This window comes from Cyprinus carpio, chromosome A10 (genome assembly GCF_018340385.1).
Source record: "Cyprinus carpio isolate SPL01 chromosome A10, ASM1834038v1, whole genome shotgun sequence".
NCBI classification, from domain to species: domain Eukaryota; kingdom Metazoa; phylum Chordata; class Actinopteri; order Cypriniformes; family Cyprinidae; genus Cyprinus; species Cyprinus carpio.
This window is the reverse complement of record NC_056581.1, coordinates 18,451,138-18,466,639: the sequence shown is the minus strand read 5'-3', so window position 1 is coordinate 18,466,639 and position 15,502 is coordinate 18,451,138. Positions and strand designations below refer to the sequence as shown.

Genomic DNA, 15,502 nt, shown 5'->3' with positions numbered 1-15,502 from the left:
TATTTTAAATTGTAATAATATTTCATTATATTAAAGCCTTGATAATTCAAATAAATGAAAAATAACACAATAATAAAATGAACAAAATTGTGGGGCATGCTTAGCAAACAAATCAGATTTACTCAAGTAACCTTTTTCATCAGTTTCATTAATATAGATTTATGGTTCAATAAAAACAGCTGGTTAAAAACAGTAACTATTAAATATAAATTCATCTTTATTCATCTACATAATAACTAATTATTAATTTCAAAATCATAAATCAAATTAAGAGAACAATTTTGTTGTTGACCAATTCTGGTGAGTGACTAAAATTTCACCAGATTTGTATTGTACTGTAATCTACTGTCGCATGCAGTCAGTGTCACATCTCTTACCACAGCAATGACAGGAATGAGAACTCCTAAATTCCCAGCGCTGCTGGACGCCTGAGGAAAAACATTAAGAAACATTGAAACACCACATTACTCAAATGCTCAATTTTAGCTAGATATTTCATGACTTTTCCACTGTCTCCTGTGAATGCTGAGGACAAATCCTATTACAGCACTCACACTACTGATCTGCTGTAACTTTCAGCAGACCACACTGCATTTCTACAATCCCTCGTTAATCATCATTTGTGACCCTGGAGCACAAATGCAGTCTCTGGGGTATATTTGTAGCAATAGCCAAAAATACATTGTATGGGTCAAAATTACAGATTTTTCTTTTATGCAAAGATCATTTTCCATGGAGATATTTTGTAAATTTCCTACCGTAATTACATCAAAACTTAATTTTTAATTAGTGATATGCATTGGTAAGAACTTCATTTGGACAACTTCACAATTTCTCAATATTTAGATTTTTTTGCACCCAAATATTATCATATCCTAACAAACAATACATCAATGGAAAGCTTATTTATTCAGCTTTCCGACGATGTATAAATCTCAGTTTTGAAAAATTGACCCTTATGACTGGTTTTGTTGTCCAGGGTCAATGTCCCATATAACGAATGCAAGATGTGCTGTAGATTGCATGGTTGTCCTACAGTGAAGCAGAGAAATAATAAATGACTTTAATGTGAGGGTTCGGTACCTTGAGGGCCGGGCCCTTCTCACTGGCTCTTTCGCTGGCTCGCTTCCCCTCCAGCCCCAGCTGCACAAACAGCTCCAGCAGATTCACCAGCAGCTCATCCACCATCTGCTCTGTCTGCAGGTTGGCTGCGATGTTGGCCAGCGCGTTGATCACGGCCAGAGAACAGTGTCTGCAGCCAACATGACAAAACTGAGTTAACAGACAAGCTACAGATGCAAATGAAACAGTACAGCCATGCATTTATGTTCTGTGATGTGCTAGTGACATCTATGGATGTGAATGAGTAAGTACAGCCATGCATCTTTTTCCACTTGCTGAATTTTTACAGCCATGCATTTATGTTCTGTGATGTGCTTTTATTTTTATGTAGCGTATACGCTAACAGATAAAAGTTTTAATTAATATTTTTGAAAGTTTTTGAAGACTGCATTTTTTTATCAGAAATACAGTAAAAACAGTAATATTATGATGTATTATTTCAATTTAAAATAACTGTTTTCTATTTGAACATATTTTAAAATGTAATTTATTCCTTTGATGCCAAAGATGACTTTTAAAAAATATATTCTTTTTTTTTTCATTAATCTAACTTCACAACATTAAATTTTTTGCAGCCTACTTGAGGAGACTATGAATAATATATATAATTTTAAAAATATTTTATTTTTTTTTTCATTATTGTGGATTCTATGAATTATATATATAATTCATAGTCTCCTCAAGTATATATAATATATTTTATATATATAATAATATTATTATTTGTATTGTTTTTTGTTATAAATATATATTTTTTAATTTGTTAAATTTGTTTGTTGTTTGTTTTTGTTTTTTTTTATTTTTAATTTTATTATTTGTTTTTTTGTTTATTTTGTATTATTGAAAAATTAATATATAAAATTAATATAAAAAAATACAATCAATAAGTCAAATCAACATTTATTTTTATTATTTTTTTTAATAATTTTAATTTAACCTTTTTTATGTTCTTTTTTTTTTTGTTTTATATAAGTCCATTTAATATGATGAGTCATCAAATTAATTTAACCAATTTCAACTTATTTTTTAAATACTGAAGTTTTTTAGTGGAAGTGGACATTTTTTACAGTGTATGGTCACTGAGTGAAACAGAACATTCAGTATAATTAAGGAAGGACACAGCGTGATTTTATCTAGTGGGATTAACAGGGTTCCCACACCTTGGTTAACTTCAAATTCAAGGACCTTTTCAAGGACTCTCCAGGTCCAATACCCTCAAATTCAAGGACTTAATGTGACACATTTCAAGTGAGAGCAACGTTACATCGTGTTATCTTGTAAGATACATTGTTACAGTTTTCATGTGTCAAACACAACTATGCAAAAAAGCTTCTTTTTTTTGCATTTATTTTTGGCCATATGACAGAGATCATATATTCTATTTGTCATATTTCTGTTTTGCATAAAACTGAAGAATATTCTGTACATCCTATACTGCATTCTAAAATGATCTGAAATTAACTTTTGCATTAGGGTTGCCAGCTTCAGAAAATGAAAATAAGGGACAATTGTGGTACTTTATAGGAAATTAGCATACAGTACCTACACAGCACACAGGACTAACAAAAACAACAACATGACAGACGATTTTCCGAAAGTAAATACACATGACATTTCTCACTAGCGAGGTAATAACAGCGCTGTTTAGAGACGCTGCTGCAGAACACTGTTGAGGGATGCACAGAGGTGGCATAATTCACACAAGCTCTCTCTCTCTCTCTCTGTGTCTCTGTCTCTCCCGCTCTCTTTCTAATAACTTCATTAATAACTGCATTAGAATGCTATCAACGGCTCAAGCCTCCATTACCAGCTTTAAAATGAGGTTTTGGAACCAGCAAAAGAGGCATTGGATGAGATGCAGAAGAAATAATCCTATTCACAATAGTGATTTAAGTACAAAAACCGGACGAATCCCTTTAAATATATCATCTGATCAATGTCTTGAGGTGTGGTAACCATAGTATAAGCAGAATAATTGACTCAGGGCCGTTGAATTATTAGAAAAACAATGCACACCCGAGGTTTAATGGCCAATTATTCCTTAAATAATTCACTGCTGTATATCAGCGTATTGCAGTTATAATTCAAGATGTTTGCTATTAAGTTAAAGTGACTTTAGGTAACACTGAAGTATTATTTCAGAAACAGAAAATATGTACATGAGAACTGCTTCATTGGGCATTTAGTTCAGTTCAGAGAGTAAATGCAAGTTCGACTTAATGACAATGAATATGATAACTGCATATATAACCAAGTTCCCTGATCTAGATTGTCATCCGGTGTATGCCTGTGAATACGGGACAAACTGTGTTTCATATAGCTTTCATACAGAACGCTTCTCTGATGCCTTAAATACGGGACAATTCCATTTTATACGGAACAGTTGGCAACCCTATTTTGCATGGATGTTATTGAATAGAGCTTAGGCTCATGTAACCAGAAGATTTAAGATATATGAATATGCTTTTAAGTTTTTCTTGCCTCATGGGTTAACATCTTAGAAAGCAAAGCAATTCAACATTCATTTCACGGCGTGTCTGTGAAACGTTGAGGTACCATCGTAGCAGTTTCGTGCAAGCGTGAACGTCATGGCAAAGTACCTCACACGGGAAACACTTAACGTAACACGTAAATGCACGCAACTAATGTTAACTTAAGCAAGCTAGTATGCATAGGTCACAAAGTATTGGCGAAATAACACATTAGCGGACCAGAGGGAATAATATGGATTATTTTGCACAAAATAAATTCAAGCACTTTAAAGGACCTGTATCTATGTATGTTTATTTTCAAAAACTTTCCTAGGCCTTTCAAGGACCCGTGGGAACCCTGGATTAATATGATTTTTTTTTTAAACATCAGCAGAAGGGAAAAGTAGTAAAAAAAATCACCTGTATCCATGATCCTTGTAGTCTTTGGTGGAGTATACCATTGAGCTGGCCTTCACACTAATCTGCTGGAACAAGTTCCAAACTTCCTGATAAATGTATTGCTGTGGGAGACAAACAGTTAGGAGATATTAGCACCAGCAGGCTGATCAAAACAATCCCTGTGACAGAAAACAGAAGTGGTGCGTACGTTTCCTGTGATGACCATACAGCCCAGCTGATCTATGATGAGGACGTCGAGCCGGGACGGTGGCTGGCAGAACTTCTGCTGCAGGATCTGCAGGATGGGCTCCATCACGCGGGGAGTGTCTCTCAGAGCCACGGCGATGTGCCCTAATGCTTGTATGGTGTGATCGGGGATGAGGTGGGCGTCCCTGATGGAGAGGGGCACAAATAACATTTTAGAGATTCCTTCAGAAATAACAGAATGTCTCATTTTCTTAAACTCCACTTGAATATGACTGAAACACTTTGAACTATTTAATGACCAATAAAAATTAATTTTGGATTAAGATGGATGAGATGTGCTTTATTGTCAGATTTCAGTAACATACTTGTCATTTTCTTGCGAGATGTAAAGACGGTTGGAAAGACTGGCGAGGAAAGCCTCAACGATGACTGAGTCCATGCACAAGCCTGCTTTTAAACACCTGGAACAAGAAAAAAAATAAAAATAAATAAAAAATTACTTATTAGTGACTAGTAACTTAGAAGTGTGGTTAACTATATGAAAAACTGCAAAGTCATACTATAGACTGTCAAAGTTAAAGTCCTTGAAATTTTTACTGCCATGATGAGAGTTTTGGGTCGGTAAGATTCTTAATGTTTCTGAAATGTGACCCTGGACCACAAAACAAGTCATTAAATTTTTTTTTTTTTTTAAATCACCTTTAAAGTTGTCCAAATGAAGTTCTTAGCAATGCATATTACTAAACAAAAATTACTTGATATATTTACGGTTGGAAATTTACTCATTGAACATGATCTTTACTTAATATCCTAATGATTTTTGCCATAAAAGAAAAATCTATAATTTTGACCCATACAATGTATTTTTGGTTGTTGATACAAATATACCCCAGAGACTGGTTTTGTGGTCGAGGGTCACAAATAAGACTTTTCTGCTCACCAAGGCAGCATTTATTTGATAAAAATACAGTAAAAAGAGCAATATTGTGAAATATTAGTACAATTTAAAATAACTATTTTCTATGTGAATATAATTAAAATGAAATTTATATCTGTGATGCAAAGCTGAATTTCCAGTGTAATTCCTCAGTGTCACATGATCCTTCAGAAATCATTCTAATATGCTGGTTTGCTGCTCAAGACACACTTTTAACATACAATGAATTGGAACGCACAACTTCTAAGCTCACATATTGTACAGGGCCGATATTATGAAAATGATGCATAGGAACTTTCAGCTGAAAACATTTCCACCCATATAAATGGGGTTTACCTGCATATATTGTCGATGGAAATGTCTCGGAGCTGCTCATACATGGACGGCTGGCTCTTCCTACTGGAGTGAGAACTGAAGGTGGACTGGGAATGTTCATTGGTCACATTGATCTTGATCTCGCCTGTTCCTGATCAGAGGGAAAAGGAGTTGGACTACTCGCCTTGATTCAAATGTTTTTACTTCTTAAAGTAAAAGTTCACCCAAAAATGAACAATTGCTGAAAATGTACTCACTCTCAGGCCATCCCAGATGTAGATGAGTTTGTTTCTCTTCATCAGATTTGGAAATTTGTTGAATTTTATGTGTTGCTAGATGATTTTTTTTATTAAGTGAGGATGGGTGTAGTATTGATTAGATTGATAACAGATGGTTGATTTTTGAAGTTAATCCACAAGTAATTCACACCACTCCAGTCCATCAGTTAATGTCTTATGAAGCCAAAAGCTGCGTGTTTGTAAGAAACAAATCCATCAAGACGTTTTTAACTACAAACTATTGCTTCCGGCTAAAATACATAAATACATAAACCATAATATTGCTTTCTCGATTGAAAAGATGGTCTCGTGTGAATCAGGAGAGACATCCACACAGATTAAACACCGTTTACAAGTGGAAGAGTCCAAAACAGTCATATGTTGTAAGAGAACAACAGAGAATGGATTTTTTCACTGGAGGAAGCGTTATTATGGACTATGGGGTCATATTTTAGCTGGAAGTAACAATTTAACCTTAAAAAGCCGTAATGATGGATTTGTTTCTTACAAACACACAGCTTTTAACTTCACAAGACATTAACTGCTGGACTGGAGTGGTGTGGATTACTTGTGGATCATTGTGATGTTTTTATCAGCTGTTTGAACTCTCATTCTGACGGCACCCATTCACTGCAGAGGATGCATTGGTAAGCAAGTGATGCAATGCTACATTTCTCCAAATCTGTTGAAGAAACAAACTCATCCTAATCTTGGAGTAAATATTCAGAAATATACATTTTTAGCTGAACTATTCTGTGTTTTGAAATATGGTGATGCAAGCAGCATAGATCTAGATATCAAAGATATCAAGGGGAGGTTCTCACCTGTGTTGTATTGACTGTGGTACTTGTAGAGCTTCACTAGCACAGGTGAAGGGACCACTAGGAAATCTCTTAGAGACATGGTGACTGAATGAGCCACCACAGGGAAACGCTCACACAGCCGTCCGAGCCCCTGTTTCATGAAACATCGTAAGTATTGCATTTTACCTCTAAATGCTCAAACCGAACCATTTCAGTGCACTGTGAGAGGGCCAGAACTAAGGACGCACCTGTAAGCAGCAGATGAGCAGAGGCATGTGAGCAATGATGACCTTACTGGACGTCTTGGACTGCAGCTTCTCGGACAGTTTCGTGCAGAGGTTTTCCGCACCTGGCCGAAAAAAAAACGATAAATGAATGGTTAGAGAAGACACATGACACATACATGAGACACGTAATACTGGAATCCTCTCTCAGTCTCACCCTGCTCCTCCGTGACGGCCCACACCATGAGGTCCACGCAGGCAGCGTTGGCCTGGCAGCGCAGCTTGAGCGGGTTCAGCTCGCTGTGCAGATACTCCACGTCATGCAGGATCCTCTGCAGCTCAGACTGACTGCTGCTGAACTGCTCCAGAACAAAATCATGAACCTCCTTCACGAACGACACCTGCAGGTCTGCGCACACAAACAATCACATAAACACCAACAGCAGCAACAAATACTTCACATTTTAGAGTTATTGACAGCCGTAAGCCTCAGGTATGTTGAATATTTGTGTAATATTTAAGTGGCTTTAACCAATTTGGCTTAAATATAGAAAAATATATTTTCTTTTTTATTTCCATTTATTTCCCCTAAACTTTCTATTCCAGTTACCTAAACTTTTAAACCCCTTTTCTACTATACATTTAAATATTTTTTTTTTTTTTGTTTTTATTTGAATTTAGTTATTTTTTTTTTTTTTTGTTATTTATTTAATTATTTTTGATTGATTGTTAGGATAATACCACAAAAATGTTATTTAGAATTTTATTAATACATTTTAATTTTAGTTTATTTATGTGACAATTTATTGCTTTATTTATTGTTATAATACATATAATAGATTACAAATGATAAAATTATTATTATTAATAATATCGATAAGAAGAAGAAAACAACAATTATTTGGTTTTATTTGTAACAAATTATATAATTTATTTAAAATTGTGATTTATTATAATAAATATAGTAGATTAATAATAACAATACCACAAAAAAATTAACTTATGAATAAATTATAATTTTATTTATTAAATTAACTGATTTATTATATAATAGATCATCTCATCTCCTCTACTATAGATATAGATATATATATCTATATATATGATATATATATATATATATATATATATATATATATATATATATATATTAGATATATATCTATATATATATACATACATACATACACTCACCTAAAGGATTATTAGGAACACCTGTTCAATTTCTCATTAATGCAATTATCTAATCAACCAATCACATGGGCAGTTGCTTCAATGCATTCTAGGGGTGTGGTCCTGGTCAAGACAATCTCCTGAACTCCAAACTGAATGTCAGAATGGGGAAAGAAAGGTGATTTAAGCAATTTTGAGCGTGGCATGGTTGTTTGGTGCCAGACGGGCCGGTCTGAGTATTTTCACAATCGCCCTCAGTTACTGGGATTTTCACGCACAACCTTTCTAGGGGTTTACAAAGAATGGTGTGAAAGGGAAAAAACATCCAGTTATGCGGCAGTCCTGTGGGCGAAAATGCCTTGTTGATGCCTTAGAGGTCAGAGGAGAATGGGCCGACTGATTCAAGCTGATAGAAGAGCAACTTTGACTGAAATAACCACTCGTTACAACCGACTGGTATGCAGCAAAGCATTTGTGAAGCCACAACGCGCAAAACCTTGAGGCGGATGGGCTACAACAGCAGAAGACCCCACCGGGTACCACTCATCTCCACTACAAATAGGAAAAAGAGGCTACAATTTGCACAAGCTCGAGCCAAAACTGGACAGTTGAAGGACTGGACAAATGTTGCCTGGTCTGATGATTCTGGATTTCTGTTGAAAACATTCAGATGGTAGAGTCAGAATTTGGCGTAAACAGAATGAGAACATGGAATCCATCATGCCTTGTTACCACTTTGCAGGCTGGTGGTGGTGGTGGTGTAATGGTGTGGGGGATGTTTTTCCTTGGCACACTTTAGGCCCCCTTAGTGCCAATTGGGCATTGTTTTTTAAATGCCACCCACGCCTACATGAGCATTGTTTCTGACCATGTCCTATCCCTTTATGACCCCCATGTACCATCCTCTGATGGCTACTCCAGCAGGATAATGCACCATGTCACCAAAGCTCAAATCATTTCAAATTGGTTTCTTGGAACATGACATGAGTTCACTTTCACGTACTAAAATGGCCCCCACAGGTCACCAGATCTCAACCCAATAGAGAATCTTTGGGATGTGGTGGAACGGGAGCTTCGTGCCCTGGATGTGCATCCCACAAATCTCCATCAACTGCAAGATGCTATTCTTATCAATATGGGCCAACATTTTCTAAAGAATGCTTTCAGCACCTTGTTGAATCAATGCCAACGTAGAATTTAAGGCAGTTCTGAAGGCGAAAGGGGGTTCAAAACACAGTATTAGTATGGTGTTCCTAATAATCCATTTAGGTGAGTGTGTATATATATATATATATGTAATCTATATATGTGTGTATATATATATATATATATATATATATATATATATATCTGGTGTGTGTGTGTGTATCTGTGTGTGTGTGTATATATATATATACACATTTAAATACATATTTTTATAACAGATAATAAACATAACAGATAGTGATATCATAATCAATAATATCAACAATAATAAAAATTAATAAAAATTATAGGACAAAATTTATTTGATTTTATTTGCAATAAATTGTAAATTTATTTTGTGATTTATTTTTTAGAATTTAAATAGATTAACAACAACAAAAATAATAATAATACATTAGATTTTTTTTTTTATTGGTAATAAATTGTCATTTAATTTTCATTTATTTATCCCTTTATTTTTTTGTCACGTGTATATATAATTAGGTTAAATAACAACTGCTTAAAAGAACACTTTTAAATGTTTTAAAAGTGTAATTTATACATTACATTCTATTTACAATTTACCTTTCATGTAGTATAAAGTGTCCCTCAGCATTTTAAAGATGGCCACATACAGCGGATCACTGAATGTCTTATAGTACAGATTAGCTGAAGCATTGACCTGAAACAGAGAAAGCAAATACCCAGAAATCAGCAGATTCTCTTTTGAACAGAACAAAGCAGAAGCATCCAAATCAAAGCAGATACCTCCAGGACTTCAACCATAGTCTTATCCAGTCTCTTCATAAAGGATTCTGACACAAACAGCTCGACCTACGAGGAAAAACTAAAATGTTAAGAGAGCCAACAAAAATATATCACATAATATACTACAGCAGCGAAACGCATCACAGAGACTGACCATCTGGAGAAGCTGCCTCAGTAAATCCAGGGGTACATCAAACCCTTTACTGTTGCTGCCCGTGAAGAGCGGCGAGACGGAGAAACTGGAGCTTATGGTGGAGAAGTAGTAGTCAGGGTCCACAGCGCTGCCGTCCGGCAGATACGAGCCAGCTGGAACACAAACACAAAACCACGTTAATATCAAACCTAGACAGCATTTCTGAGCATCAAAGGCTCCTCCAAACATGCCTACTGTACTAAAAATACTGTCTAAGTAGGCAAAACTAATAGTCAAAAAAATATTCTTTTTAAAATTACCTTCAAAATAAGGAGCAGAAGGGTCAACAGGAGAACCCGGAGGAAGTCCTGCACGTTCTGGACTGGCCTAGAAAACAAAAAGAGATCATCAGTAACAAAACCACAATTTCAACAAATGTTTAATTATTATATTTTGGTATTTTTTTTGTTTTGTTTTTTTTTTTTTTTTGGTTTAAGTTTTTTTTTGTGTGTGTTTATATACTGGTTAAGTGTTTTAAATAACAACTGCTTCAAAGAACTTACATTATTTTTTATAAATACTATTTATCCTATCAAAAGTATGTACTGTATGTGATACTCTAAGGTATTTTTTATTTTTTTTTTCAAAAATATTTATTATATTTGAAAGTGTATGTTGTTTATTAGGAGCTCTAAAATATCTGCCAGTGGGGTCAGAAAAAATCCCTTATCAAAGTTTATTTTTTGACCTCACTGACAGATACTTGTTCGTGTTTTAAGCATAAACTAAATTTTTTACATATCTCAGAAAACGAGACTCTTCACTTTCTTGATTTAAGAACGTTTAGATGAGTGTACTGTAAAACAAGAAAAAGAATACGTAGAGAAATAGAATTTTTTTTTGCAGTGCATGCAACATTTAATGCAATGACTTCATGAAATTACGACTTTCTGCTCTAGACATTTTAGGTCTCAATTTGTGGATGGGCAAATTTAAAAAAATCTAATTTTAAAGATACGGACGCCCTCTGCTGGCTGAAGGAGAAAATGCATGCGGTACCTGTTGTGAGATGCTGGAAACGCTGCTGGTTTTATGGCGTAAAGTGTCGCTCTGACAAGCGGTGAGTAGCGAGCTGGGTAGAATGGAGCGGAAATCGTTAAAGGATCGTCGTCGGGTCACTTCCTCCCCGGCTCCTGTACCCAAGGGCTGAGGACTGACCCGTGGGAAGAGTTTAGACAGCAGCGGCTCCTCTGTGTTGCTGTAGCGGCCAAACGCTCGCACAATGCCGAGCAGACAGGGCACAGTGTATTTACACAGGTATTCTGGGGAGGACAATCACAAGAGAGTTTTTTTATTCCACACTGAATTACAACAAAAGACATTTAAACTCAACATGAAATCCAAATTGACTATTTCTTGATTAATATCTATTTATTTTGAATAAATGTATCCAGTCATATTGTGCTTGTTCTAAAGAAGAAGAAAAAAAACAATGACATAGTCTATAATATATATAGATATATATATATATATATATATTGAATATTTATTGATTTTGTTATATATAGATATATATATATATATATATATCATATGATTATATATTTGATTTGCATACACTGCCAGTCAAATGTTTCAACTAATTACAATTTTTAATGTTTTTGAATGTCTCTTCTGCTCAACAAGACTGCATTTATTTGATAAAAAAAGAGTAATATTATAAAATATTATTGTGATTTAAAATAACTATTTTCTATTTGAATATATTTTAAAATGTAATTTATTTCTGTGATGCAATGCTGAATTTTACTCCAGGCTTCAGTGTCACATGATCCTTCAGAAATCATTCTAATATGCTGATATGCTGTTCAATTTATTATCAATTATTATTGATAATTATTCTTAATTAATTAAATAATTTATATGAATATATTCAAATACAAATCTGCTATTTTAAATTGTAATAATATTTCACAATATCACTGTTTTTGTGAGCAGACGAGACTTCAATCAAAAACTTACAAAAAAAACTTTTGTACAGTTGTGTTATTAATCATAAAATATTAACGAATAAACCACAGCTCATGTTTCATGATCTAATCAAACAGAATTAATAAAATAAATGCTCTCTCTCACATTATGACAGCTAGGAATTTCACATGAACACCTAAAAATAAAGTAAGATTCTGTATAGCACCGTACTGACCTTTATCTTGGCCTTCGATGTTCTGACACATTTCCTGAAGCACCTGCATGAGGTTCTTCACAGCCTCCAAAATCTGAAAGATATTTGAGAGGAAATGAAATTTCGATGTTCTGACACATTTCCTGAAGCACCTGCATGAGGTTCTTCACAGCCTCCAATGTGGTTCTTCACAGCCTCCAAAATCTGAAAGATATTTGAGAGGAAATGAAATTTTAAGTAGTGACATAATACAAACTAATAAACTTGTTTTTATGTCAAATAAAAATGACATCTCTAAATGCGATCCTTTGTTAAGTGGCGAGAGATTATGCTTCTCTTAAAATACAATAGGACAGCAAATCTAAAAATGATAATCAGAGAAACACTGACAGAATCAAGGAGCTACACACTCATGACAACGATCCTGGATGAGAAATGAAAAGCAGATTCATTCATTCAACAGCGAGCAAAGTCATCATGAACACACCTGGATTCGCATGGACTCGTCCATCTGAGCAACGTCTGAGAGCATCGTCACCAAACAGAAGGAGAAATTCTCCGCAATGGGAAGCGTTTCTGAAAACACAAGGACGAGAGACATGTGAGATCAGGAGCAACTGAGAATGAAATGTGGAAATGTGATTAAAAAAGCAGAATTTTTTTTATACCTCGTCCTTTCCTCTCTGAGCTCTCGTTGATTTGTTGCATGGTTGGTAATTTCTGCAAACCCAACAGGTACGGGACAATTGTGTCCTTATGCTGGAGGAGGACATAAACATGCAATTCAGGACTACAGAGCATCGATGCTCATGAACACAATGAATGCACTCACTTTGATTAATATAACACCATACTAATACTACATTAAACATGTCCCACTACGACTTACTTTAAAGGAATAGTTCACCCAAAAATGAACATTTTCTCACCCTCAGGCCATCTAAGATGTAGATGAGTTTGTTTCTTCAAGAGGACATATTTTAGAAATGTAGCATTTTATCACTTTCTCAGCAATGGATGCTCTGCAGTGAATGGGTGCCGTCAGAATGAGAGTCCAAACAGCTGATAAAAACACCACAATAATGCACAGCACTCCAGTCCGTCAGTTAATGTCTTGTGAAGAGAAAAGTTGCGTGTTTGTAAGAAATGAATCCATCAGGATGTTTTAAATTCAAACTGTCTCTTCTGACTAAAATACAAACATTTGGGTGGATTTGGATTTGAGACGAAGCATTATTATGGATTATGGACTCATATTTTAGCCAATAGCAATAGTTTAAAGTGAATGTGTGGCTGGATTTTAGTGTGAGAGACAACAGGAGATGGACTTTTTCACTGGAGGAAGCTTTATTATGGATTATTATATTCTGCCCAGAAGTTAAAAACGTCTTGATGGATTTGTTTCTAACAAACAAGCAACTTTTGACTTCATAAGACATTAATTGCTGGACTGGAGTGGTGTTGATTGTTTGTGGATTATTGTGATTTTTTTATCAACTGTTTGGACTCTCATTCTGACGGCACCCATTCACTGCAGAGCATCCATTGCTGAGACACTGATGCAGTGCTACATTTCTCTAAATCTGATGAAGAAACAAACTCACCTACATCTTGGATGGCCTGAGGGAGGGTATATTTACAGCCATCTTTCATTTTTGGATTAATTATTCCTTTAATCAATGAAGCTGAGGAGTGTGACTGTGTTAAAAGCAGTACCTGCAGCTCAGACTCCACCAGGAAGATGCCGAGGGCGATCACAGCATCTCTCCTCCGCTCGTCCAGCTGGAAAACACCACGGATGTCCACAGGACACATGCATTGTAGCTTCTGGACCTATGTTAGACAAATATGCAAATGTATTTAGACGTGCCATCTTAATCATGCAGAAGCAGAAAGAACCAGTGAGCCATCTGACTTTAATTTGTACAAATATCTAATCTAACTAAAACTAAAAAACTACAACAACAAAAACATTTTTGTTAATTGAAATAAAAATGAAACTGAAAAAATAACTGGCTTTGAAACACTAAAATTACTAACTGCACACAAAAAACTGAAATAAAAATAAATTAAACTTAAATAGTAATATACAGTACAGGTATATATATATTATATATATATATATATATATATATATATATATATATATATATATATTTTAGTTAGTACAGGTCAAAAGTTTGGAAACATTACTATTTTTAATGTTTTTTTAAAAATAGTAATTTTTTGGAAACAGTTCTGCTGCTTAATATTTTTTCAGAACATGTGATACTTTTTTAGGATACTTTGATGAATAAAAAGTAAAAAAAAAAAAAAAAAAAAAAAAAAAGAAGCTATGTTTTTAAAATATAAATATTTTGTAATAATAATATACACTACTGGTCAGTAATTTGGGGTCAGTAATTTTTTTTTCTTTCTTTTTTTTAAATAAAATCAATACTTTTTTATTCAGCAAGGATGTGTTAAATTGATAAAAAGTGATAGTAAAGAAAACATATTATTACAACATATATTATTAGAATTATTTTTTTTTTTTAATAAATGCAGTTCTTTTTAACCTTTATTCATCAAATATATTAGACAGCAGAACTGTATTCCAACACTCATAATAAATCAGAATATTAGAATGATTTCTAAATGATCATGTGATAGACTGGATGTTACATGTGACACTGAAGGCTGGAGTAATGATGCTGAAAATTCAGCTTTGCATCACAGGAATAAATTATTTTTTTTAAAGTATATTCAAATAGAAAACTATTATTTTAAGTTGTAATAATATTTCACAATATTACTGTTTTTTTTCTGTATTTTTGATCAAATAAATTCAGGTTTGATGAGCAGAAGAGACTTCTTTCAAAAACATTTTTAATAGTAATTATTTTTTTTAATTTTGACATTTAATGTTTGTATTTTTTAAAAAGTTCATTGAAATGTTATTTATATTTATATTAAAGCAAATTGAAAAATTAATAAAATTTTAATTAAAAAAGCTAATTCAAAATATTAATAAAAACTATAATAGCATTTTAAATAATACTAAAATAACACTGGACACCAAACAATAAGTGCACACACACACACATCACAAAAAAGTCATGATGCGAGATTACGTACAGAAGTTCACAAAGATTTAAGGAAGTCTATAACATACTTCCCTTAAAAACAGACAATTGATCAAGTATACTTCAGAATTATCATTTATTATCATTTTGAATCATTCCTTCAGAAGCAATAATGGTCAAACAATGACATGCAGCCAAAACGTTCACAGAAAACAAGAACCTCACATGCAAAACTGA

The 15,502-nt window shown here is 33.9% G+C and overlaps 1 protein-coding gene across 3 annotated transcripts in view; it reads right to left on the bottom strand.

Annotated features, from left to right (window-relative positions):
* The window catches only part of pi4kaa (phosphatidylinositol 4-kinase, catalytic, alpha a), a 41,918-nt gene that overhangs the window by 25,369 nt on the left and 1,047 nt on the right, over positions 1–15,502 (bottom strand). For 2 of the 3 annotated variants that reach the window (XM_042765612.1, XM_042765615.1), the window contains exons 2-19: positions 13,917–14,033; positions 12,869–12,959; positions 12,688–12,776; positions 12,222–12,294; positions 11,075–11,337; positions 10,336–10,402; positions 10,037–10,188; positions 9,883–9,948; positions 9,700–9,796; positions 6,974–7,165; positions 6,781–6,881; positions 6,554–6,683; positions 5,473–5,602; positions 4,565–4,660; positions 4,201–4,384; positions 4,014–4,114; positions 1,084–1,252; positions 378–428 (exon numbers count right to left, since the gene is read on the bottom strand). In XM_042765612.1, the coding sequence (XP_042621546.1) occupies positions 378–428; positions 1,084–1,252; positions 4,014–4,114; positions 4,201–4,384; positions 4,565–4,660; positions 5,473–5,602; positions 6,554–6,683; positions 6,781–6,881; positions 6,974–7,165; positions 9,700–9,796; positions 9,883–9,948; positions 10,037–10,188; positions 10,336–10,402; positions 11,075–11,337; positions 12,222–12,294; positions 12,688–12,776; positions 12,869–12,959; positions 13,917–14,033 (2,169 nt within the window). The remainder of the gene's footprint in view (positions 1–377; positions 429–1,083; positions 1,253–4,013; positions 4,115–4,200; positions 4,385–4,564; positions 4,661–5,472; positions 5,603–6,553; positions 6,684–6,780; positions 6,882–6,973; positions 7,166–9,699; positions 9,797–9,882; positions 9,949–10,036; positions 10,189–10,335; positions 10,403–11,074; positions 11,338–12,221; positions 12,295–12,687; positions 12,777–12,868; positions 12,960–13,916; positions 14,034–15,502) is intronic. The other variant, XM_042765613.1, reaches the window with a different exon arrangement.